A 24,869-nucleotide genomic window follows, 5' to 3' on the forward strand; every position below is an offset into this window, starting at 1 on the left:
TGTTTCACCTTCGCCTCTGGCTGAACTAGAGCAGACCCAGCTGAAATTGAGCACATGAAAAGTGCAGTGACGAGCTGTTCTTTAAGGGTGATCGCTGGCGGCAGCTTTCTTCGTTTCTAAGTTCGGCTGGGTCATCAAATGAGCTCGCGCTCGTTGTCTCTCTTTCTCTTTCTCTCCCGTTTGTGCTGGCATACAAATGCTCGAACTTGAGCTACTTCCGTATTAGCTGCTTCAATTGTAAGCGTCTGACGCGATCGCGCGCGACTTTGACGCGTTTTTCTGGCGTTTTGTGCGCGATTAGCGTTTTGTATTTCCGTTTAGCGCGGCTCGTTGACATTGCAATTGTCTGTAATCAAAGTGCAATTAATCTAACAGACCCCCAGACGGGGTCGGGCCGCACTAACGGCTATTATTTGTTTGTTTTTTTTTATTGCAATTGTATTTATTAAGTTTGGATTGTCGTTAGATTTGTGTTTTATTTATAGCATTGCAATGTCAGCCGCTAAGCTTCGTGAATGGGCGGTGTCTAGGGACGGCAGCTGTGGAGCTGATTAACAGCTGTTTTAACCAAGTGCCGTTAGAATTATGACAGATCTGTGTGAATCGAGCAATACGATAAATATGTATACATATTTATATATATAGTTGTATTTAACGTTAAGTCATCAAACGCTTGTTTTCGTTTCGATTCTATGTAAGGCCAAGGTTGCTTAACAAAGCAAAACAAAAGCACACAATTGCGATTTCACTGGCAACAGAATTTGACATTTGAGGTCAGCCAATGATGGTGATGATGATGCTGCCGGTGCTGCTTCTAACTGGCGTGACTATATAAAGTCAGGCATTAACAAGTTCAACAAATGAATCAGCAATGATTGATTAAAACGAAATTAAAAATTTGATTATATTTTTCAAACCTTTTACATGCCTATATATTTATCCATACATACATATGTATATATTCAATGAATAAACTTCTGACGGAGTCGATTAATTTCGATGAGACTCCCGTTCAAGAAAACTTCTAAATTCTCTGTGGAGTTAGGCTTAAAGAATTTCATATAAATTTTAAAATCCATCTCTGGCATAAAAGCCGGCAATTTTTCCAAACTACCCATGTTATGGAAGTACAGTAGGCCCTATAGAAGAGGAATGAGCTTCTATACAGCAGACGACCTCTACATCCAATGTACTTACCCTCCTAATGGGACACTGTGGTACCAAATTGGTCGCCTTCAGCATCGTCTGATAGATAGAGGTAACTATCTTGTTAGCCGTACTGCCGTTGCTTAGCAGTTTACAGATATCCAAAGTGGTATTGAAGATAATCATTTCAGTTTTCTGTGGGGGTCGCAAGACAATCAGCTTACAGTTGATCCAGACCACAGGCATGGGCTCAAGCAGTGTCAATTCTGTGTTGATATTGCCATTCTCGGCGATGACACAGCTCCAGTTTTTGATGATCGACCAGCTATTGATGCAGTCGAAGCCATGAAAATTCACCATATAACGCAGACGCTGCAGAGTTGAAGAGCATATAATGGCAGTAGTGTGATAGTAATTGAATCCTTAGAGCACTCACTCGTGCTGTTTCTACGGTAAATCCGATTCCCAGCAGCCCGAGTAGACAGAGGTAACAACAAATGCGATTCATCTCCATGGCAGAACTAAATGAAATTGCCAATTTCCACCTGTTGAGTTAAAACCATCAATTAAAATGTAATTATAAACTTAACTAACCGTGTACATACTTAGTAGTGCTTCAATAGCTAAGCAAATGATCCAAATTAAATATTAACAAATTCACGTAATTGTTTATCCCATTGTTGTTGTTGTTTTTTTTTTTTTTTTAGGGCTACAAGACGTATGCGTAATATTTGTGGTCTATTTTGTCAGTTTGTCTGTTTAAGTGATTAAGGTGCATTATATATGGCACATATGCATATATATCTACAGTACATATATGACTTGTCCATGCCCATGATTTATGCGTATCACACGTAGCCTTGACGGCTGCAACTCCACCTCCAAAAAAGAGAAAAAGGTAGAAAATCCAGTTAAAAATACGACACAAAATCCCAATTTGAATATTGCTTGCAATTTGTCAAATTGCAACGCGAGTTCAATGTTTTATATGTATGTATATATAAATGAATATGTATGTATACACTTATATATATCTGCAAAAAGCTCATTGCGAATAGAATTTATTATTGGCAAGTGCAGCTTGACAACGTCGACAAATTGCCTTCAATATATTTTGGTTAAAATTTTTGTTCTTTTTCATTTTTGTTGTATTTTTTTTTGTTTTAGTATATATATATATATATTTTTTTTTTTTTGTTAATGAATTTTTATTTGCTTGCCACTTGTGCTGCCGTTTTATTATCAGCTAACTAACTTAAGAATAGACACACACACAGACACTCATACACCCATACTAAGTGCCTTTTGATTACAAGGATGCTTTGTAGCTACAGCTAATTGAAAGTCAATAAATGCATTATAAACATTTTTAATTACAAATGCACACAATTGCAACCTTGACATTGAAAATGAATGACAGACAGACAAACAACAACAACAACAGCAACAACAATTACAACTACAACAACAGCTATGAAAAGTTCACGTATGAAAGTTGAGAGCGTGTTGGCTGACAAACTTGGCACGCATTGTGAGCGGATTTTCACTGCAGCAGCAGCAGCAGCAGCGGCGGCAGCGACAGCAATAGTAGCAACAGCAGCAACACTAACACCAACAACAACAACAACAATATTGTTTAGAAAAGTGAGCGGCATAGCAAAATGTTGTGCCGGCCCGTTTTGTCAATTTATCAATTGCATAAAATAATAGGCCTAGGCGCATAATTTAATGTCGCGATTTTTTAGAAGGCCGCACGGCCAGCTTCTATGCATATGCAGATTAATCACGATGCAACAACAGCAGTAGCAACGGCTAAAACAACAGCAACAACATCAACATCAACAACAGTTGCATGTGGCATGTGTCACGCAATGGAAACGGACAATGCAAATCTAAAGCCGATGCATCCGATAAAAAACTGCATAAATATATTATTATAATAGGAAAGCTATCTAAATCTAAGTTCAATATTTGTTTAAAATTATAAATATATTTAATTCCAATTAAATTGTTATATTTGTATTTTTAGCTAGCATTGAACTTGTCCTTTTGTCATTTATTTATTATCTGCTAACAATTGCCGTTGCATAGAAAATGTTTTTTTCTACAGAATATAAATAGCCTAATTGAGGTATTAAAACAATTGTTTAATGCGAATTGAATTTAATAAATGCATAAACAAATTCCAACTCTAACATAGCAATACGAGCTAGCTAACTGTACTTAAACATTGTTATGCATAGCTCAGTAAGTGCTTAATTAAATGTTGATTTATTTGTTGAGCGTGAGGGAGAGAAGAGAGAGGAAGGCTTAAAGTGCTTTAAATGAATGGGTAAAGCTAAATGGGCAGCATTTAATTGGATAACACTTGTATTAATACTATGAAAATAAATAATGAAATTTTAGTGAGCGAATGGGCAGCACTTTTCACTGTAATTGATAGGCTGTGATAGGCAGCACTGACTAACTGGAGTAATCTCAAGAAATGGCGCGAATACCGTTAATTCCACAACCAGTCTTCAAACCTAATACTATCTACAAATGAGCAGCAGTTCTCTCTCAAGAGCAATCAGAGCTTAATACATAGAACAATTACCAATAAGACATTTTCTTGAATATTAGACATCTATGTTAAGTTGCTCTAATGCTACAAATGGGCAGCACTTTTTCGCTACGCACGCGCCACAGTGTGTGGCTGGCAACAGCATTGTGCGATTACGCAATTTGGTAACAGTTTTATTCAAAAAAAAAAAAAAAAATAACAACAAAAATAACTGTCAGCCCATAAATGTTGAGAGTTTAAAGTGCTTGAAATGTGCTTTACATTATTGCCATGTCTTTCACTATGGCCATAACATTTTGCAAATACCGAGACCAACCCACACACACAGACAGGCACACACACGCACACAGATACACCCGCCCGGACGGTGCGGCACGCACCAAGCAAAGAGCTCGCATTCGTTCAGTCGTCTCTGTGTGAAGCCATTCACAAAAACGTTTGCGGGCTCAAAATGTGATTTTAATTGCACAACAATTTTCGAGTTGGCCGGGCCCAGTTCTACATAGGCCCAAAGCGTGTTTTATGGGGCTGCACGCTTGACACATGTAACCCAATTCTGTCGAGAGTGAGAGAGAGAGAGCAAACGAAAGAGAGGGCGTGAGAGAGGGAGGGTAAAGGGGGTGAGAGAGAGGCGTTGCACTTGCAATTTTTCAACATAATTGAACAGCAAAGTTTTAATTAAAAAGCGTGCGTTCGGCAAATAAGCGAAAATAAACTGCAAGAAATATGTAGCGCCAATTGTGGAGGTCAACTGCAGTCAGTTAACCCAAAGAGGGAGCCGAGCCGGACAACCTGTTCCACGCACTCGGATCAATCTGCGGCTTCCTGGCCCAGCCAGGCCCGACCCGGCCTGGTCAGTGCGCGCTTTCTGATTACAATGCAATAAATATTCGAGTCTCTTTTTTTTTTCTTTTGGGTCTGTCAAGGTTGTGGCTTGTCGGAGCTTCATTAATGAAGTGCCGAAACTTGGGCTCGTTGCCAGGCGTTGTGGCACTTGCAACTCGTTGCGGGGCAACCGGTTCACAGACGGCAGCAGCTTAGCTTAATGCAGGTGGTGATTCCAACTTGTGGCCAGACAAAAGGTAGGCCTATCGGGGCATCAAGGCTGCGCTGCCCTTGGCTGGTGTCCTCTCCATTGAACCGGTCCAAAAGGTTCTGGCTTACGCAACAACCAGTGCCAAGTGCCTGCTGACCCAGTTTATGCAGCTTAGCTATCCATTCGCAACGGCTCCACACTCATTTAGACATCATAAATCGCATCATCTAGAAGGATTTCAGATGCCTTATTCTCTTCAAATTTGTTGCTTTTTTTTAACAATAGCTGCACTTCCACGTTTTGCCGCCTTTAACATTGAACTTGAGGTGAGTAGCGTCATATTTAAAAATATTTTTTGTATACATTTTATTTATTATTATTTATATTATTTAATTTCATATTTTCTTTGTAGCTTTTGGGCCTAGCCAGTGTCTTGCGACGCGTCGCCAATGGCTGTCATGCAATCTAATGAGGTGATTCACATATTACGGCACAGACTTAACCGTGTATACCGCATATCAGGTGCGTTTTAGTATAAACATAAATTATGTAAGTTTGTTATATGACAGCAATTCATATGCTGTTGTAGGTAGATGGAATGCATAATAAAGAACTAGGTGACTTATAAAAGTATTTATATATATAAAAAAAATCAAATAAATAAATATAATAATAATTACTAAAAACAAAATACATAATAATAATAATAAAAAAATTAATAAAAAAATACAAAATTAAAATAAAATAAAAATACTGCCCAACTAATTTTATATCTGAATTGGAGTTTACTAAAAACCAGATTAAATTGGGAATTTAGCTGAAGGCCAAGTTAAAGGTAAAACTTATTCAGGCTTTTTTTTATATTTAATAAATATTTAATATTGATGCAAGTCAATAGATAAGTCTATAGACTAATTGAAATACAACTTTTTCCTTTGCTTATCTTTATGCCTTCTTCAGCAATCTCGCAGTCATTTTGTATCTTAATTATTATATAGTATATCATATTTAATTTTATATTTTGTAAGACATTTACTTTGTGCATACAGAAAACTGGTTTGCTTGCACGCGAAGCTGCTCAATTAAATAACTTTCCGGCAGTTCGATGTCCTTTTCAAACTTTTTGATTGCCCTTTATTTGGTTGATTTACAGAAAAGGTTTGTTTACACTCGTGTTAGGTTTCTTAATCATCAATGGGTATTTCCTAAACACAACAACTTTGCCATTAAATTGCGTTTAAGTTATATTACACTAAATGCGCTTCAGCTGCCACCTACCTCAATGTATTCAATGCGATTTGAATTGCTTTGCTTCGGTTTGCTTTGGTTGGCAACGATTTTGCGTGGGCTCAAGCGAACAATTGCCGAAAATAGGTAAAACGCGTGCAAAATGTCAACAGAAGGACAAATTCGAGTACAACAAACAAATTAGAGTGTAAAGCAGCTGCAGCTACAACAATGACAACAACAACACATTAACAACAATAACAGCCATAAGTAATAATTATAATGCTTCAACTGCTGATCATAAGCAGATCGACAGCCTGGACGACCCTGGACCACAGCGAAGGCAGCGGCAGCGGCAGCGACGCTTCGCGACGGCAACAGCTCCAAAGAGTGTGGGCAACAACAACAACAGCAACATCTCAATGCGTGTGCAAAAAAAAAAAGTAAATAAACGTTTCATAAAAGCAAATAAATGCGTGAACAACAACAAACAAACAAACATGGCCAACACAATGCTGATAAAAGCGCCTTTTAGACCCAATTGATAAATATACCCATTGCAAATAATTATTGCTAAATGGGGTGTTTTGTTTTGCTGCTAATGTATGTAAGAGGCAGCAGAAGGCAGGCATATAAAAATACGACCATGCCGTATATAAAAATATATTTTATTTTTAAGCGATATTAAAAATGGAATCAATTTAATTAGCCTTTCGTGTAGGTGTCATATATATTTAGCTCTCTGCCTTTCTATCTGCCCAGCTGCCTGTCTATCCTGTTGTTCTGTTTGTGCTTTCATACGTCTGTTGATATCTCTGTCTATCCTTTCGATTGCCTCTACAGGTCTGTCCATCGATTTGTCTGCAGTCTGTCCATCCCTTAAAATGCCAGAGTGCCCATTCGTATAATATTATAATATAACATTATTATATTATATCTTATTATATTATATTTCTTTGTATACTAAAAATACAAATATTATTTACATATTTTAAAATCCTTTAAAAATAAATAAAATAATAATCCAATATTGCCAACTAATGAAATATGTATTCTCTTTTCCCAAGTTCTTCAAATTGAACTCATATTATATAGAAATCATTGTTACCTCATCTACACAAAATTGAATGTTAGTTTATTACTTGGTATCCACTAGTCGGGCAATTACACTGAAAATACTCGTACACACATCCCAGTTGGTAAGCCAACTGTCTAGGCCAGCAAACTGGGCCTTAAGTAGCTGCGACTTACCTGAACAAGGCGAGCGAAAAATCTCTTTGCCAATTTCCGGGTTAGATTTGGCCAAAATTACGGATTAATATGTCTTTTGATAGATACGCCCTTTTTTCATATTTCGAGGCTGTGCGACAAGCAACAGATTACCAAAAGAGAGAGAGAGAGAAAAAAAAACATATGTTTGCTAAATAAATAAATCATTTGTTTTGTTTCTGGCGAGCCAAGAGAAATACTTGAATTTATATTTTTGTGGCTGTTGTGTCTTTTACCGCAAGGTTAAGTTTGCCTTTTGTGTGTGTTGTAGTTGTTGTTGTTGTTGCTGTTGTTTTGAAAAAATAATCATAATTTACTTGTTGGCAAATCAAAATGTATGACTACTCGAAATCAAATGGGCCGCAAGTGCCTGTCGTCAATTGCCAATTAATGGACAGCTGACCTTATCGAACAGGTAGCAAAAAAAAAAAAAAAACAGAGACACAAGCAAACATCAAGCATACGCCCCATTAGCCCAAATTGAGTAAGCGAGAATTCTCTAGCTACACGCACACGACACACACACACACACACATACATTGACAATATGCGTAATTGGATTGCAAATGTTTGTAGCACTTGGAGATTGTATAATTTGATCAGTTCATTGAATATGGTAAGCCAAACGCCTCGCGTCACAGCTGATGCAACGTTGCATGCGAAAGCCAACTAAAGGGATTATAATGCAATAGCGACAGAAAGTTACGCTATGGCAGAATAACGGAATAACGGCTGTGTGGCAAAGAGCCCCGGTCGAGGCGCCTCTCGTTGCAGTTTGCACTTGAACTTGCACTTGGCAAGTGAATTGCGAAAACTGCAGCCAGCTGGCTTGAAATCAGTTAGCGGGAATCTAGCTAAAAAACTAAAGTAATCGTTCAAGTAACTAAAAAGAATGTAACAAGTTTTAAAATTTATTGACCTACTTGCAAAATTCACGTTGTGTGAAAATAAAATATTGGCAAGAATTGTTAGTTGAAATAAATATAAATACATACACACATACATACATATATGATCATATTGTGAGAGATTTTGGAGGTTGGTGAAATAGTTGGAGGAAACTGAAGGCATTGTAGTAATCTAGTAATATTTGTTAAATAAATAAAATATATACAAAATTAATTGTAAAGTTACTAACATATAAAAATTAAAGCAATTTATTATTTTTTTATTTTTTTTTTATTTTTTTTTTTTATTAAATAAAACTATTTTTAAATACTTAAAATTTTGCTATGCAATAAAATTATTAAAGATGAAAATAAATATAAAATGTTATGAATATAAACAGACATCAACTCAAACAATTGCTTAATATAATTAGACTTTGAATGCTTAAATACAAAATATGTATATTTGAATACATTTCAAATTCGTAGACATTTCCCTTGGAAGTTGTTGGAAAACTTCCTGCCCACAGACCGATTTTCTATCGAGTAGACACCTAGACTACATAGCAGATACTCCATTAGTGCCTGCTTGCTCATTTGTTAACCCTCGGCGAATTGTCAATTCGTGTCGCTTCCTGCTTCCCCATAGATAACTGTGTGTATGTGTGTGCTTTTTTTTAGAATGCTGGACTTGCATGCTGCATTGCAATTTGTTTCGACTGCAAATTGGATGCAACAAGGTCGCCAATCGGCAGAGCAACAACAACAACAACAACAATGACACTCAATGTGAGAGCTAAATAAAAATCAAGTGAAGCACTTTCCAAATTGTCGGCGAACGCGGCGTATGAGCAATGCGAGCGAACATTGCGCGATCGTTCGCTCTGCCTCAATGCAAACAGCCTGCGAAAGAAAAAAAATTAAAATTTGCAAAATAAATAAATCGGAAGCACCTCGCAATGTGTGTGTGTGTGTGTGGCTGTATCTTGCCAGAACAATTTATAAGAAATAAAATTCAAAAGCTACAACAACAACAACAAACGCAGCCTGACAAATGCAGCAAGCGAATGTTGTTGCTGTTGCTGTTGTTGCCAACGCAACAAGTTTCGTGTGCTGCTGCTGCTGCTGTTGCTGTGTTGCTCAGTTGCCAGTTGCCAATAAGTTGTCGCCGCTGGCAGCGCAGTCAGCGCAGCTGTCTCTCCCTGTCGCTGTTGTTGTTATCGGCTGTTTCGTGCGTACTTGGACCGCTCAATAACGCTCGACGCGGCTGTCGCTGCCTGCTGTCGCTGCCTGCCGCTGCTGCCTGCTGCTGTTGTTGGCGTCGCTGCCGCCGGCAGTCGCTGTAAACACAACAGCAACAAAAAAAAAAAACGAAAAACAAAAAAATACAAAAATTAAACGAAAGCAGAGGGTATTTAACCGACCTCAAATCAATTTGCAATTTCAGTCTATCTCCGCGTTGCAGCGTTGCATGAACTCGCGTACGTAAACGGATCAACATATTTATATTGCATATATGTGAAATAAATAATCAACTATAACAACTACAACAACAACAACGACGAGCACTTGGCATACACCCTCCAGTCAAACGGAAATAATTAAGAAACTCGCACGGGCAACAACAACGACAACAACAACAACTGAAAGAAAGAAACGGAATAATAATAACAAATCAAATATACAGCAACAAATGTTTTATCAAAAAAAAGAAAAAAACCCAATTGCATACGAAATTGTTAAACCAAAAGCAACAACAACAACAACAACAAAAAATTGTTGCGGTGCCGTTTTTTAACGACTATCAAATGGTGTCGGTGTCAAGCGCGGCCTAGAAAACAAAACAATCAGACCCCTACCTATATATAGTATATACTATATAAACTCTATATGTATATGTGTCTAAAATTATAGCCAAATACAGTCCGAGAATTCCAAGCACGTTTTTAGCCAGGCTGCAGAATTACGCAAAAAAATAAATAAACTCAACAACAACAACAACAGCAACAGCAACAACTATAACGACAGCTATAAACAGCTGACGTTCAATGAACGCCCAGAGCTGAGCGTAAATGCAGACAGTGAGTGCCAAATGTAAGTGCACAGCGCCAGCGAGCTGAACTTGAAAGTGAAAGTGAAATTCGTAACAGACAAACCGAAGAGAGATAGACGCATAGCAAAAACAGTTACGGATACAGCGACAGCTCTAGCTGCAGATAGAGATACAAAGCCAGACACAGACAGAGATAGAGCAAAAGATAGAAAGAGAGAGAGAGAGAGAGATACAGATACAATTGTGGTAACAGTTGTCATAGCAATTTACAGCTGCTTTTGCTGGAGTGCCCAGTGCTCAGAGCATTAGCCAATTGTCAACTAGGAATATATAGCAGCAGATCTTCAAGAATGAGCGAGCAGGAGGCGGCCAGCAGCTACGAGGTCAAGGCGCCACAGGGGCACACCTTTGTGGTTAGTCCCGTGGCAGCAGCAGCAGCAGCAGCAGCAGGAGCAGCAGGAGCAGCAGCACCCATACTGACTGCTGTGCCCGTCATGAAGCCCACGACGCCATCCACGACTCAGCTGGTGGAGCTCGACGATGAGGAGCAGCCGTGCTGCAGCTCGCAGGCTGTGGTGCCGCTGTCCTCGTCGCTGCCATCGAAGCTGTTGCGTCTCCATGCCAAACGCTCGGCTCAGGCGCTGCTGCAGCAGATGGAATCGCTGGACTCGCAGTTCGGCTCCGGCTCCGAGGATGCGCCAACGAGCAGTCCAAGTGCGCCGCCCATGTCGCCGCCCCTGTCGCCGGCCAGCGATGATAAGCTGCTGGACGTGGGCATGGGCTCGTCCATCGGTGACTCCGAGGAGACTGAGGAGGATGATGAGCTGAAGCCGCTGGCAGTGGATAATCATATTATACCGGAGCCAGAGCTGGCGGAAGGTCAGGCGGCATCGCCGCCAGCTGTGCCGCTCAGCGAGGCCAATCTGGAGAAGTTCCGCAAGCATCAGGTGGACAACATCTATTTGCATCCCAATTTCAATATGGACTCCTCGCCCCCACCGGCTGTGGCGCCAGCCAATTCGCCCGTGATGGAGACGAAGCGCGTGCATCGCTCGTTCCTCAGCATAAAGAAGACAGCTGAGCAGGAGACGGAGCAACAGAAGCAGCAGCAGCAGCAACAGCAGCAGCAGCAACAGAAGCAACCGCAGCAGCCCGTGGAACCGAATGAGATTGATACGCTGGAGCCGTCGCTGGTGCCCAGCGATGAGCTGGCTGCCGAGATAGCGGACGCAGTGGAGTTCTACTTCTCCAACGAGAGCATACTGAAGGACGCCTTTCTGCTGAAGCACGTGCGCCGCAACAAGGAGGGCTTCGTCAGCCTGAAGCTGGTGTCCAGCTTCAAGCGCGTGCGCCAGCTGACCCGCGAGTGGAAGGTGGTGGGCGATGCAGTGCGTCGCATGTCGCGCAAGATTGAGCTGAACGAGCAGGGCACCAAGGTGCGCCGGCTGGAGCCGTTGCCCAGCTTCGATGAGACAATGCCCTCGCGCACCATTGTCGCCTGCGACCTGCCGCTGGACAAGCTGAGCATCGAGAAGGTCTCCGATCTGTTCTCCAAGTGTGGCGAGATCGCGCTGATTCGCATTCTCAAGCCGGGCATGGCCATACCCGTGGATGTGCGCCAGTTCATGAACAAGTATCCGGAGCTGCAGCAGAAGGAGTGCGCCCTGGTCGAGTATCTGGAGTCGTCGTCGGCCCGCGAGGCACTGCATCTGGCCGGGCCCTTCCAGGTGTACGAGATGGTCGCTCCCAAGAAGAAGACGGGCAAGAAGGCAGCCGTCATCCAGATCGCTGCACCCGTCGCCCGCATGGTAGAGAACTATCGCTACTACAACGATGCCAACTGTGAGAGGACACGCGGCGGCAGCTTCTCCGGCATGCCCAGCCACGAGCTGCCCATGCACGATCTGCGCTTCAAGCTCAAGCGCAACAACTCGGACTTCCAGCCGAGCTACTACCAGCAGCAGCCGCAGCCCATCCATCACCCCATCTATCATGGCCATGGCTATCAGCACTATCAGCCACGTGGCAGCATCAATATGGAGCCACTGCAGCAGCAGCAGCAGCAATCGCCCACATCTCCTGGTTTTTTCGGCTATGTGCCCAGGCGCTACAGCAATACGTCCACCATATCAGCGAACACAGCTGCCGCTGGCTTAGTCGAGCCCTCCTCGCCCCCTGCCGCTGTCGGCGCCAACAGCAGCAGCAACAGCAACAGCAGCAGCAGCAATCCTAATGCTGTGCCCATGAGCAGCCTGCAGCGTCGTCTGTCCAACTGCTCGGAGCAGAATTACGGTCCAGATGCCACGCAGGCGCTGTCCATGTCGCGACGCGCCAGCAACTGCTCGGAGACGGGGGCGCCGCAGCGTCGCGACTCCAATTGCTCGGAGAGCTGTCCCTGTTCCAGGCGCGTCTCCGACTTTGGTCAGCCGGACGCGTATCGCAAGAGCTCCGTCTGCTCCAACGGCAGCTGCTCGGGCAATGGGGAGCGCCGTTACTCGAACGGCTCCATTCAGTTCGAGCGCACCTTCTCCAATGGCAGCGACGGCAACGGCTTCTATCGTCGTCCCTCGAACGACTTCAATGTAGAGCGCGAGCGCGAGCGCGAGCCGGATCAGCTGGTGGGCGGCGGAGGCGGTGGCTATCAGGTGTGGCCACGTCGCTACTCCAACAACTTCCAGCAGCTGAACAGCAAGCTGGCCGCCTACGACAATGCCCAGTATATTGGCGGCCGCCGCATCTCCACTGACTCTGGCTACGATCGCCGCTGCTCCTTCGGCTCCGAGGGCTTTGAGGGCTCGCCGCGCTCCCGCACCGGCAGCTTCCTCAGCAACTACAAGCACGGCGGCGACTACGACGGCCAGCCCCGATCGCGCACGGGCAGCTTCCTGGACGGCTCGCCCCGATCGCGCTCGGGCTCCTTTGCCCAGCGAGCCGCCGAGAGTCTGGTGCGCACGCCCATTGGCCCCGATGGCAGCAAGGGATTCGGCCAGCGGGCCCGCAAGCTCGGCCAGACCGTGTCGCCCGTCTAGCTGACTCCGCCTGCCAATTTGTTAACTAATTTTAGTGGGTAATCTATTATTGTTTCTATTATGTGTGAAATTATTTAATGGCTGTACACTGTGATTGCTGTCCAACTGTCCAACTGTCCACAGAACCAACCAAAACCAGAACTAGAACCAGAACCACGACCACGCCATGACCATGCCCCCTAGCCCACACTCTTATACAATAACAACAATAATCTAACGAATTTTGTAGCTCATAAGTGAAATTTGATTTGAGTGCTGAAAATGTGGCATTTCTCTTGCGCTCTCTTGCCCCACTGTGCAGCCAGCTTATTAAGAAATATACTTAATTGCATAGTATCACTGCCAGCAATTAGTAATTAGCTTAAACTTTGCTTAGTTAGCGTTTAAAACAAAGTTTTGAAATTCAACAAAATATTGCAAAATTTTCAAGTGAAAATAATTTGAAAAGAAATTCTTCTCTAAATTTCGAATTAGTTTATAGGAATATGATTTTTAAAGGAAAATTTTCTAAACTAATAATGTTAAAAAATTATGAAGAAAATTAACTATATATGTATTTAGGATTAGTTACTCTTAGTTTTATTTTTTTTATTTTTATTTTATTTTATTTATTTTTTTTTTTTTTTGGGAAAGTTTGAATTCGAACTAGAAATTCTATAAATTTATACATGGTAAAGAACTTAATGTAAGTGGCCATAATTAAAATATTTATAAAAAGAATTATAATAAAAATCCAAGTCTATCAAGTTAATTAGAGTCTCAGGTTTCTAGCTTAGAATTTGTTTATGCAGAGAGCAGCAACAGAAATGCCACATTTTCCAATTTGACTTGATTTTTTGATTAATTATGATTTCACATTTTGTATTTCAGTTGTCAATTAATTTGTTCTTGATTCTTACACAATATTTTAACTAGCTAATAAACACTTAGGCTTAGGAAACTTGGTTGTCCTTGCAAAGGGAAACAGCAAAACGGTTTAATACAGGAGAGAATAAAAATATTTTTCATTTTTAGCTTTTAGTTTTCTTTTGTGCAGACATAAATCACAAATTTATGCATTCGATTAGGTGCCAATTAAATAAACTATTATATAATATATAAATATATATGTATCAAAAACCTATTGTAATACTTTGCAAATATATCATTATTAAACAAAATATATATGAATTGTGTTCATCTTTTTATTGAACTTGAAAGAGTCTTCCCCAAGGCCTGGCCGAAGCATCCAAAATCTGTCGACTCATTGTCGATGCGAAAGATTGCGCAATTGGCAAATTGAAAGCAAACAATTCACAGCTCCAGCATCGCCACTCGAGAACCGTTTGAGGCGAAGGTAACTAGGTCACAAATACACAGATACAAAGATACATATATACATAGATACTTAGATACAGCAACAGCTACCGCTACAGCTTCCAATAGCAGGCATTTGTTTGTTAGCTACGTGAAAGCGAAATGAAATAGATTTCATGATCGCAGCTTTGAATGCGAATTTGATTATCGATACACAAATGCGCATTTATGAGTTTCACACACACACACACACTCACACACACATTGTGACATACGATCCGTGCCAAGTCTGTGAGCGCGTGACGCATGCAACGCCAAGTCCAAGTACCCATCGCCTCCCACACCCCACCTACAGCCCCCACACTCGACTCACACTCGCACACGGCACGGCGCCTTCTCTTCGCTCCGAAACCTTTCGGATTGCCCGCCTGCGGCTCAGACGCTCGTAATTGTTCATAAAGCGGCCGTTAGCATTGTTGCCCAGCTATTGGTATTTGCTTGCGGTTGCTTTTGTTGCTCTCTGTATGCAGTGTTTGCTTGAATCAAACGGGTATATTAACTTTGCTCAGCTCTGGATAAGATTTTTGCTGCATTCCGTTAACTTACAGATTCTACTACCCTGAGAATCGTTTTCTATTCTATTCTACTATTCTTTAGCCACGCCTACTTCTGCCTACTGCATTCCTCTGTCACTCTAACACTCTTGAGTTTGTTCCCATTTGATAAGCTCGCTCTACAACTTCCAATTCTATTCCATCTCCACTTTATCTAAAAACAGGGCATCGTGCAGTCGGGTTGAGCACAGCACATCATGTACTTGTTTTGAGCTGCAGCTGAAGTACTCATACTTCGCCAATCGGTATCTTAATCGTTGGCCGTGCGTGTGCGATTTTTTTGTGGTTCCAAGGTATTCGCATGTTTTATATATACATTTAGTTTTTTTTTTTTTTTTTGTCTTTTTTTTCACTTTATTATTAAAATATTTCAATATATTTTGTATTTTATTTTCGATTTTATTTTATTATTTTTTTTATTTTTTTTTTTTTTTTTTTGTTGCTTGAGCTGCGCACGCATTGCGCCGCCCACTCGAACAATGTGAAGCCAAAGCCAAACTGCAAAACCCGTTTTTTTTAGCGCTGAACTAATTGTCGCACATTTCTCAAAGCGTGGGCAAAGGAGCTGAGCTCCAGCCTCATGGCTACAAATTTGCAATGAATGTAGAGCTGTGCATGTGTGCGTGTGTGTGTGTATCTATGGGAAGCTGTGCGTGCAGCTTGCATAACATTAATGTGGTTTAATCTCCAGATGGCGAACGACCCCCCCAAAACACATGCAATTTGTGTGGCCCCCCTGCAGCAGCTTGGGGCAGGCACGAACTGAAGCTGTGATTAAGGCAGCTAATTGAAGATCAGCTTTGCTTAATATTTATACAATAAACGTATAGGTATATGACTTCCGGCTAAAGTACATTTAAGTGTGGCCACTAAATTTAGCTGTTCGATTTCAATTTCATGCTAATTGTGCACGTCAAAAAAAAAAAAAAAATATATTCAAAATAAAACAGGAACTTTCGAAAATGAAAGCTGAATGTGCAACCGGTTCAGGTAGAAATTCTGATTTGATCAGAACCGAATTGCCAATTAATTAAATGTGATGCTGGGTTCATGCCCAAACGCATCGTGCGAGGCGCATTCCAGGCCTTATTTATAAATATTGTGCAAATTAACGCGATTGCCAGCTGAGGCCAACAAACAGAGCTGCCGCTCATAACTCGATGACATAACCCCATCCACTTTCAATTCGATTCCCGACTCTGGGAATTGCTGTGCATTGAACTGTGTGCACCAATCGCCGTGCCGTCATAGTCAGCTCAAATCTTGAGCCGTAGCCGTTGAGCTGCTAGTGGCGGCGAATCTTGACGCCGGCCTTGACATGCGTCTCGCTTTTTGGCACACTGCGTTATCCTTGAGCCGGCTAAAAATGTCTCAAAGCGATGCGTTTCAATGAAACGCTGCGGGCTGCTCGCCTGCTCGCTCGGCTCGCTCGACTCGACTCGTAGAACGTGCCGTGTGGCAAGTGCTTTTGGCAAGCGCCAACCTTGACCGTCATTCAACAAGTCTACGAAAAGGCCTTTCGGCTGCTCAGCGACAACGACAGGCAATGAGAAATTGGACTGCGATTGTGCACATGACGTATGCACAATGTACATGAGATTTACTTCCGGAACACTCGAACAAAGGTTGCGACGCGAGGGTTTTTCATTTATCTTCAAGTACAATAGCTAAGCATGGCAATCGAAACGCAACTAAAACATAAACAATAATTGAGAAATAATAACAAAGAGGTGCGTAGAAATTTCCGCAGAATCAGCATATTAAAATAGCCAGCTCTATTGGCAGCCAGAGTGCGTTTGTAGTATTTATTTCAATCTCAATTGCATAAACAATTCTCGTCGCGCGGCTGACCTCAGCACGTTCTCTCTAACCGAAATAAAAATAAATTCACAAATATCGTACACTCATCAAATAAATAAATTGCGATTTTGTTTTTCACATTGATGTCCAAATATATTAACATAATTCACACATTTTCCAATTACTCAAAGACATTAAACGAGCGAGTGCAAAGATTGTTAATGAAATCTGTCTGCTGATATGTGCAACGACATACAAACAGAATTTACTGGCTGAATTTTAAACAGGGCTGTTATACAAACGAGCAGCTTAGGAGTATGCAATACAATTACATACTGCTGTCTGCTATGCTTGTTAAATTAATCACAAAGGCAAATATTGATCTAAAAACCCAAACTAATTTAAGTTTATAATAAAAAAAAATTGTTTAATTTAAGAATTAAGCTAAAATAAGTTTAATAAAATTAATTTCTGGTACCTACTGAATCTTTTTTTTTTTTTTTGTATATTTATTTTAAGCGCTGAATCTGTACAATGCAAGTTTAGTACCTTAACAACACAATTAGATTATTATATAGAACCTAACCTTCTGATGTATTCAGGAGGACTTACAAATATATATTTACAAGTATCCCTAAACTAAACTTATCTAATATTTTTGGCAAAACCCAAGCTTTTAATCGCCTTAGTGGTCTCGCAGGAAGCAATCTTCTCGCTAGTCTGCTCCGGTGTCTAGCCAGTCTGTCACTATATCGGCTAGTGTGTCTCCCAATCTGTCCCTCCACAGTAAACAGTTTCAGATCTCGATGTAGAGTTGAGCCGCGCACATACCATGGGCAGTTTGTAATTTGCCGCAATACACGATTTTGCAGGACCTGTATGCGTTTATAGATTGATTTTGTAATATGCAGGCAATTAATACACCAGCCCAAAAGTATGCAATGAATATTTTAATAAACGGCAGTAGGCAAGCGTTCAAGCGAAGTAAACATATATGATTAAATATAAGAATAATAGATAGACTAATTAATTTTAATCCGAGCTATGAAAAAAAAAACAGAGAAAAATTCTTGAATCAGTCACACTTAGCTTACGTAGAATTTAATCTATGACATACAGCTAATTATTTGTTCAGCCCAAACGATGCAATACAGCCAATTATTTGTTCAGCCCAAAAGTATGCAATACAAAATAGTGTGAGGCTATTGTTGTGGCCGTTGGGACCAAAATTTGAATGGCAACTTTAAAAAGTACCGGGCAAACAGAAGTGACTAGCAGAACGAAGAACGTAAAATTTCATTTAACAGAAAATGTGTATTGCTCTGTTAAATAACAGTATGGTAACAGTATTATGTTAGTGTACTGTTAAGGAACACTTTGCAGCCTACTTCTCATTTCTGTGCGCCTGGTACTTCACCAAAATAGCTGTGCAACTTTTGGAAGTACCAGGCGAACAGGAATGAGTAGTAGAGTGAATAATGATAGTTAACAGTGTATTACTGGGAGACTGTTGATATACTGTTGTTTAACATAATAAACACTGTTAAATAACAGTGCACTACAGCCAATTATTTGTTCAGCCCAAAAGTATGCAATACAAAATATTGTGAGGCTATTGCTATGGCCGTTGGGACCAAAATTTGAATGGCTACTTTAAAAAGTACCGGGCAAACAGAAGTGACTAGCTGAACGAAGAACGTAAAATTTCATTTAACAGAAAATGTGTATTGCTCTGTTAAATAACAGTATGGTAACAGTATTCTGTTAGTGTACTGTTAAGGAACACTTTGCACCCTACTTCTCATTTCTGTGCGCCTGGTACTTCACCAAAATAGCTGTGCAACTTTTGGAAGTACCAGGCGAACAGGAATGAGTAGTAGGGTGAATAATGATAGTTAACAGTGTATTACTGGGACACTGTTGATATACTGTTGTTTAACATAATAAACACTGTTAAATAACAGTGCACTACAGCCAATTATTTATTCAGCCCAAAAGTATGCAATACAAAATATTGTGAGGCTATTACTATGGCCGTTGGGACCAAAATTTGAATGGCAACTTTAAAAAGTACCGGGCAAACAGAAGTGACTAGCAGAACGAAGAACGTAAAATTTCATTTAACAGAAAATGTGTATTGCTCTGTTAAATAACAGTATGGTAACAGTATTCTGTTAGTGTACTGTTAAGGAACCTTTGCACCCTACTTCTCATTTCTGTGCGCCTGGTACTTCACCAATAAAGCTGTGCAACTTTTGAAAGTACCAGGCGAACAGAAGTGAGCAGTAGGGTGAAAAATGTTTCTTAACAGCATATTAGCAGTGCGCTGTTACCTCTTTTTTAGTTTACAGAAATTTGTAAACAAAATGTTAATTAATTGAATATTAACAGTATCATGCTAAAACGCTGGTACATAACAGTGCACAGTTAATGCAATGTTAAGGAACGTTTTGCACCCTACTTCTCATTTCTGTGCGCCTGGTACTTCATCAAAATAGCAGTGAAACTTTTGGAACTACCAGGCGAGCAGAAATGAGTAGTAGGGTGAAAAATGATAGTTAACAGTGTATTACTGAGACACTGTTGATATACTGTTGTTTAACATAATAAACACTGTTAAATAGCAGTGCACTGTTAACTAAAATTTAATTTTGTTTCTTAAGACCTCCCTACTTCTCATTTCTGTTCGCCTGTTACTTAACTAACATTTTCGTTCATATTTTGCTCTCAGCGGCAGCAACAGCCAATCGCTGCAGAGATAACAGGAAATGTTGTGGCTGATTATCAGTCACACACATTTTTAGCCATGTGTATGAGTGAATTTCGCACACCTAAGCGATTTTTCTTAGGTATGCTAGAGCCACGTTCATGGTTTACTGTGATCATTTTAATACTCGTTCATCAAAGGGAAATGAGTATATTACTTTTGTGCATTGTCCGTCTTGCCGTCCGTTCGTTTGTCTGTCTCTCTGTAATCTCTTATCAATAATTGATTGAATAACACTCATTAATAACTTATTAAGTACTCCCAGGCTCTGATTCCTTTTCCAACCTTTGACAGGACTACATGCCATGCGGCCTGTCGCCTGGATAAATGGCAGGATGCGACAGTCGCGACACTCTGACGACAATTTGGAATGCCCCCAACCACCACCGCCACCACAACCACTGCAAGCACAGCTAATGCACAGACACTCTCACCTACACAAGCCATAGCAGACATTTTTATTTACTCGCTGGCGCCCGAAGGCGTTCGCTAATTGCGCCTAAACGCCACGAATAGGCGCCAACAGCCATCTAAGGGCACAGGAAATAGTCGAACGAGAGAGGGAGAGAGAGAGAGAGGGAGAGGGAGTAAAAGAGAGAGAATGAGGAAACTTGTTATGTGGATTACGAATGGGAACTGGGATCTGGGGACTGGCAGCGCTTTGTAGTTGATAGCATTTGCATTTAGTTGCCACATCGTAGCTAATAATAAAAGCTAATTAAGCATTACTGTGACAACACCTGTATAAGTTATGAGTGTATGAGTGTGTGTGTGTGTGTGTGTGTCTGGGTGCTACACGAATACAACACTTTCCACAATAAATTGCCACTAAATGTCACTAATAAGTGTCAGAGCGAGACAGCGAGCAGGAGAGAGGGAGAGTATTTCCAGGCAGCACCAACAACAACAACAGCAATTTGATTTTCTAATTAATTTATGATTTTCCTCACCGCATTAATCTCACTCGAATGCCGTAGGATGTGGGGCGCACGTTCCTCAAATGAGTCAAAAAAAAAAAAAAAAACAAGAAGAAAATGTCATGCAGATGTGCCCAATGTTGTTGTTGGTATTGTTGTTGTTGTTGCTGCTGCGGTCTTAGGGGCAGCTCATGTTTGCTTAGACATTAATCATAATTTCATAAGAGCAACATCTAAATTACGTCTCGTTTGGCTTTTGGGCTGAGCTGCTACGTGGATTATGCGATTTGTTCTGCTGTGGCGTCTACATTTTTAGCAGCTCGATGTTGCGTGCAACAAGTGCAGCAGCGGCAGCTAGTCGACGGCGCTGTCTGTCTTAAGTGGCATTTGCCAAAACACTTTCTTGGAAATTAATTAAAACATATGCTCATCACTCAGTACCATAAATCAGGGCTACACAACGACAATAATCAGTTTCAATTTGTGCGTAAAACTGTTTGATATCAGCAGCAGCAGCAGCAGCAGCAGCAGCAGCAGCAGCAGCAGCAGCAACAGCAACGGCAGCAATAGCAGCGCCCCAGGCCAATTAGCAGACAAGCAGCTAGACCCCAGACAAGCGCAACAACAACAACAACAACAACAACAGAAGCAACAGCAACTACAACTCTTTAACCCTTGTTTTGGGGCCGCAATTTGCCGCCACTTGAAGAGAAGGGAACAACATTTGGTTGCAGCTCATTAAAATGCCGTCGCAATTGCAGTCAAAGTCAAAGAAATTAAGCGAAATGCAGCTCGACAAAATCTCATCGATGCGTTGAGGTGGCAACAGCAACAACAACAGCAACAACAACAGCAACACCAAACAGCAACAGCAACAACTTAGCCCAACTCCCAATCGAGTGCTTCGGGCTCTTCCCTGCTGCTCTAGTTGCCACTTGTCAACTGTCGTCCACTGAGTAATTACACTAAATTAATTGCTCCGAGGCCTGTCACTTGCGCATTGTCTGCTAATTTTTTCCAATTGCAACCGTGCGGCATGCAACGTGCAACGCGGCTTAATTGCAGCCATCAGCACGTGATTAAAATAAATTGATTGTTGCAAGTATTTTTGATTTAATTTCCTTTTCTTTTTTTTCGACTATAAAAAAGTCAAAGACAAATCTCATAAATAGCAAACGCCATGCCACGCCCACTCCACACTCTGCTCAGCCACTGCACCCACTCATAAAGCAGAAGAAGAAGAAGACGTTGATTTAAAGTGCATGTTTTGTAAATATCTAATTTGATAATTGGTTGTAATTTATGAGTTTTGTCGCTGCATGTACAAAACATACATAAATGACGCCTTTTATGCTTCTCAGAACTCCACACACACACACACACACACTCAAACACACAGACACACAAAATGAGCTCACATTAAATTAATATGCAGCTCTGCTTCTTATTTTTCTCATTTTGTGGTTTTTTTCTTAATTATTATTTATATCTCTGTCAGCTCTTGAGGGAGTTTTTTCATGAATGAACTGAAAGAAATGCAGCCGTTGCTTAATGTGGAAGTGAATGAGGTAAGTTACTTCTCTTTTTTTTTTTTTTAAGTAATCCTTAAGGATGCAGAAATTTGAGAATCAGCTGAAACTTAAGTGAGGTAAAAAACAACATCTATAAAAAATGATTAAAATAGCTTTTATGTGAGGCAGATCACCGCTATAAAATATATTCTAAATATATTTATGTTAAAGCATATTAAAAGCTATTAAGTGATGTTTCTTTTTTTAATGATGTTTAGTTAAAAATGATATAATATGTTTGATGCTAATCAAAAGCTATGGATCTTTAAAAACATGTACAAATTCTAAACATTTTGAATATGCGGAATAGATATGGTATGGGGCAGCAGACAAGAAGAAACTTAAGATTCAATAAAATATAAAATCTAAAATCAAATATAAGAGCAGGAATTTAATAACTATAAATGTAAGCTACTAAACAAAATAAAGAATCGAAACCATTTTATATTGTATAAAAAATTAACTAGTACAAAGCAAAATGATATTAAAAAAAAAAAAAAAAAAAAAAAAAAAAAAAAGTACCTTTAATAAAAGAAAAATCTACAATAATAACAGCAAAAATTTTTAATTTACATTTTTAGTATATTTCAAGTTACAAAAAATAAAATAAAAATGTTATAAATTAAAATATTTTATATATTTTTATTAAAATTAAATCAGAATATATTTAAATAAAATAGAACACAATTTTAAAAACTTAAATATTGTAGTTTATATATATTTTGTTTAACTAAATCATATTTCATTTAAATAAAATGAAATTCCAATTTAGCAATGCATTCGGCGAAAGACACAACCGAAACACTTTCCTTTGCGGTTTGATAACATTGAAAATACTTGAAAGGGAAATGAACCGATTTAGTAGAGCTCAAATTCAGAGTCCCTTAGACATGGTGTCTCGTATTGCAAGGCTATTTGTTGCTGACACAAATTAGCGTCGAGGCAAACAAACAGCCCAGGAAATTAATCATGCTAAAATGTCAAGAGGAAGAGTTCAACGCACGACTCAGCCACAGGCACAGCCACAGAATGTGACCAAAGGGACTGATTCAGATACAGATTCAGCTTTCACCTTTGACGTAATCGGAAACCCAAATGGCGTGGGAGTATCTCGGACAGATGTTTAGGCCGGCTGCCCCGTTCGTTAGAGACTGACACCCGCTAACTTGAATGCATCATTAGTCGACAAAACACACACACAAAACGAAGAAGAAGCAGAGGGACGAACGCACAAAAAACGGGCGAGAGTGATGCACGCGACGGAGGATGGAGCATGGAGAAGAAGCCGTAGTCGAAGACAAAGTCGGACGGAGTCGTGATTTATGTTGCGTGCGCCTGACAAACACTTGAGAAGTGATGATTTATAATGAAGATGCATGCATTCGTATTAATTAAATGCTTTTTTCTCTCTTTCTCTCATTTTTTGTCTCCTGCCAGCGGGCTGACACGGTTGCGCTCCATTTAACGTTAAATGCCAGCGGAGGACGACTGCGACTTCAACTGTGGCTCCAAAACTTGAGAATCGAATTACGCGATATCTGAATATGAAGAGCAGAAAATATTGTTTAGCCGTTAAAGAACTGACTTATGGACTGGCTACGGTGGGCCGGCTGCAAATTGGTAATTGATTTGGAATGCCAGTGCCAAGTGCTTGATGTGCATTTGGGTCTCTGTGGCAGGCGGAATTTAAAATATGGCAAGCAATAGTCGAATATTCATTAAGCGCAATTATGAAAATTAAGTTGTCATTTTGATTTGAATGTGGCGGCATGCGCGGCATACGGCATGCGGCATGCGGCATGTGGCATGAGGCTCATAAGCAATATGCTCATTAAATTAAATCAAACTGACAGCCAGCCTGGCTAAATAGATGGGCCCACGATTCACGGCGATTCACGACGATCCACCATCGCGCCGATCTCCCCATTTAGGCAGCTGCTGCTCTTGGCAGCCCTTCGGGTTCCTCTCCATAGTTTGGCCGACTAATTAACGTGCTTTCACATAGTTTGCTCAAATTGTGCATGAATAATGAAGACATTATCGCAATGCGTTCGTAGTGCCGCCAGACACCCTGTATAATTGGCCGGCAGCCAATTGAAAACTATCCTCAGCCACAGGCAATTTCTCAGCACTCATCCTCTCTCTCTCTCTCTCTCTCCCACTCGCTCTCTGTATCTGCCTCGCTCGCACTGTTGCCGTCTCTTTCGGCTGAATTATGTGTTAATAATTTGGAATTAATGAACGTTTTACATGTTCCTCAGAAATCCAAGCAGGCAAAAATGGTTATTACACGAAAAGTGTGGCTGCCAGCAATGCGAATTGGTAATAAATCTGACGAGGGGTAAGGGAAAATTCGATTTGAAAATAGAAAATTACAAATGGCGGAAGTTTTTGAAACTCTGAACAGAGCTTGCTAAGGTTAGATCACCTGATCCTATCTCTTCTCAGTAAGAATAAGTCGATTAAGTATTTAATTTATTATATATATATAAATGAAATATATTTATCTTTGTACATGTATAAAAAAAAAGGTTTCCAACGTATAATAATATATATATTATATTATATTATATATCCAAATAAATTATATATTTTAAATGCTAATAAAATTATCATTACCTGAAAATGTTTAATATTAAAATCGACTAAATAAAATACTACTACTGCCTACTACTATTATATATATATTATATA

At 40.4% G+C, this 24,869-nt stretch overlaps 2 protein-coding genes and 1 long non-coding RNA gene across 18 annotated transcripts in view; 1 reads left to right on the forward strand and 2 right to left on the reverse strand.

The window, feature by feature from the left end:
* LOC149268464 (uncharacterized) overlaps window positions 1-24,869 on the reverse strand; it is a 73,511-nt gene that overhangs the window by 47,133 nt on the left and 1,509 nt on the right. The gene's annotated exons all lie outside the window — the stretch shown is intronic.
* On the reverse strand, window positions 930-7,617 carry LOC108616953 (uncharacterized). Of its 2 annotated transcripts, XM_089469366.1 has the most exons (6): window positions 7,478-7,617; window positions 7,224-7,332; window positions 1,752-2,025; window positions 1,583-1,691; window positions 1,198-1,518; window positions 930-1,139 (listed from the first exon to the last, which is right to left on the reverse strand). In XM_089469366.1, exons 4-6 carry the CDS (start codon window positions 1,658-1,660, stop codon window positions 963-965), a joined length of 576 nt encoding a protein of 191 aa, XP_089325492.1. In that variant the 5' UTR covers window positions 1,661-1,691; window positions 1,752-2,025; window positions 7,224-7,332; window positions 7,478-7,617; the 3' UTR covers window positions 930-962. The 2 variants fall into 2 exon arrangements, with proteins under 2 accessions (XP_089325492.1, XP_089325493.1); XM_089469367.1 differs by lacking the exon at window positions 1,752-2,025.
* On the forward strand, window positions 4,322-24,695 carry Achl (La ribonucleoprotein translational regulator Achilles). Of its 15 annotated transcripts, XR_016270182.1 has the most exons (4): window positions 7,665-8,279; window positions 22,103-22,172; window positions 22,948-23,528; window positions 23,613-24,695. XR_016270182.1 is itself a non-coding variant. In XM_089469362.1 (3 exons), exon 3 carries the CDS (start codon window positions 10,532-10,534, stop codon window positions 13,208-13,210), a length of 2,679 nt encoding a protein of 892 aa, XP_089325488.1. In that variant the 5' UTR covers window positions 4,322-5,071; window positions 5,158-5,267; window positions 9,576-10,531; the 3' UTR covers window positions 13,211-14,372. The 15 variants fall into 15 exon arrangements, 10 of the variants coding, with proteins under 10 accessions (XP_089325488.1, XP_089325482.1, XP_089325483.1 ...); XM_089469362.1 differs by lacking the exons at window positions 7,665-8,279; window positions 22,103-22,172; window positions 22,948-23,528; window positions 23,613-24,695 and adding exons at window positions 4,322-5,071; window positions 5,158-5,267; window positions 9,576-14,372; XR_016270180.1 differs by having other exon boundaries at window positions 22,948-24,695.

This window comes from Drosophila arizonae, chromosome 5 (genome assembly GCF_054131065.1).
Source record: "Drosophila arizonae isolate 15081-1271.41 chromosome 5, UAZ_ARI_1.0, whole genome shotgun sequence".
NCBI lineage: Eukaryota > Metazoa > Arthropoda > Insecta > Diptera > Drosophilidae > Drosophila > Drosophila arizonae.

What these genes read in the sequence shown, in the direction of transcription:
- LOC108616953 (XM_089469367.1), bottom strand. Translation starts at nt 1,660, where the DNA reads ATGGAGATGAATCGCATTTGTTGTTACCTCTGTCTACTCGGGCTGCTG. An exon ending in TTACCGTAGAAACAGCACGA is followed by an intron (nt 1,519 to 1,582) that starts GTGAGTGCTCTA and finishes TCAACTCTGCAG; the next exon opens with CGTCTGCGTTATATGGTGAA. An exon ending in CACAGTGTCCCATTAGGAGG is followed by an intron (nt 1,140 to 1,197) that starts GTAAGTACATTG and finishes CCTCTTCTATAG; the next exon opens with GGCCTACTGTACTTCCATAA.
- Achl (XM_089469362.1), top strand. Translation starts at nt 10,532, where the DNA reads ATGAGCGAGCAGGAGGCGGCCAGCAGCTACGAGGTCAAGGCGCCACAG.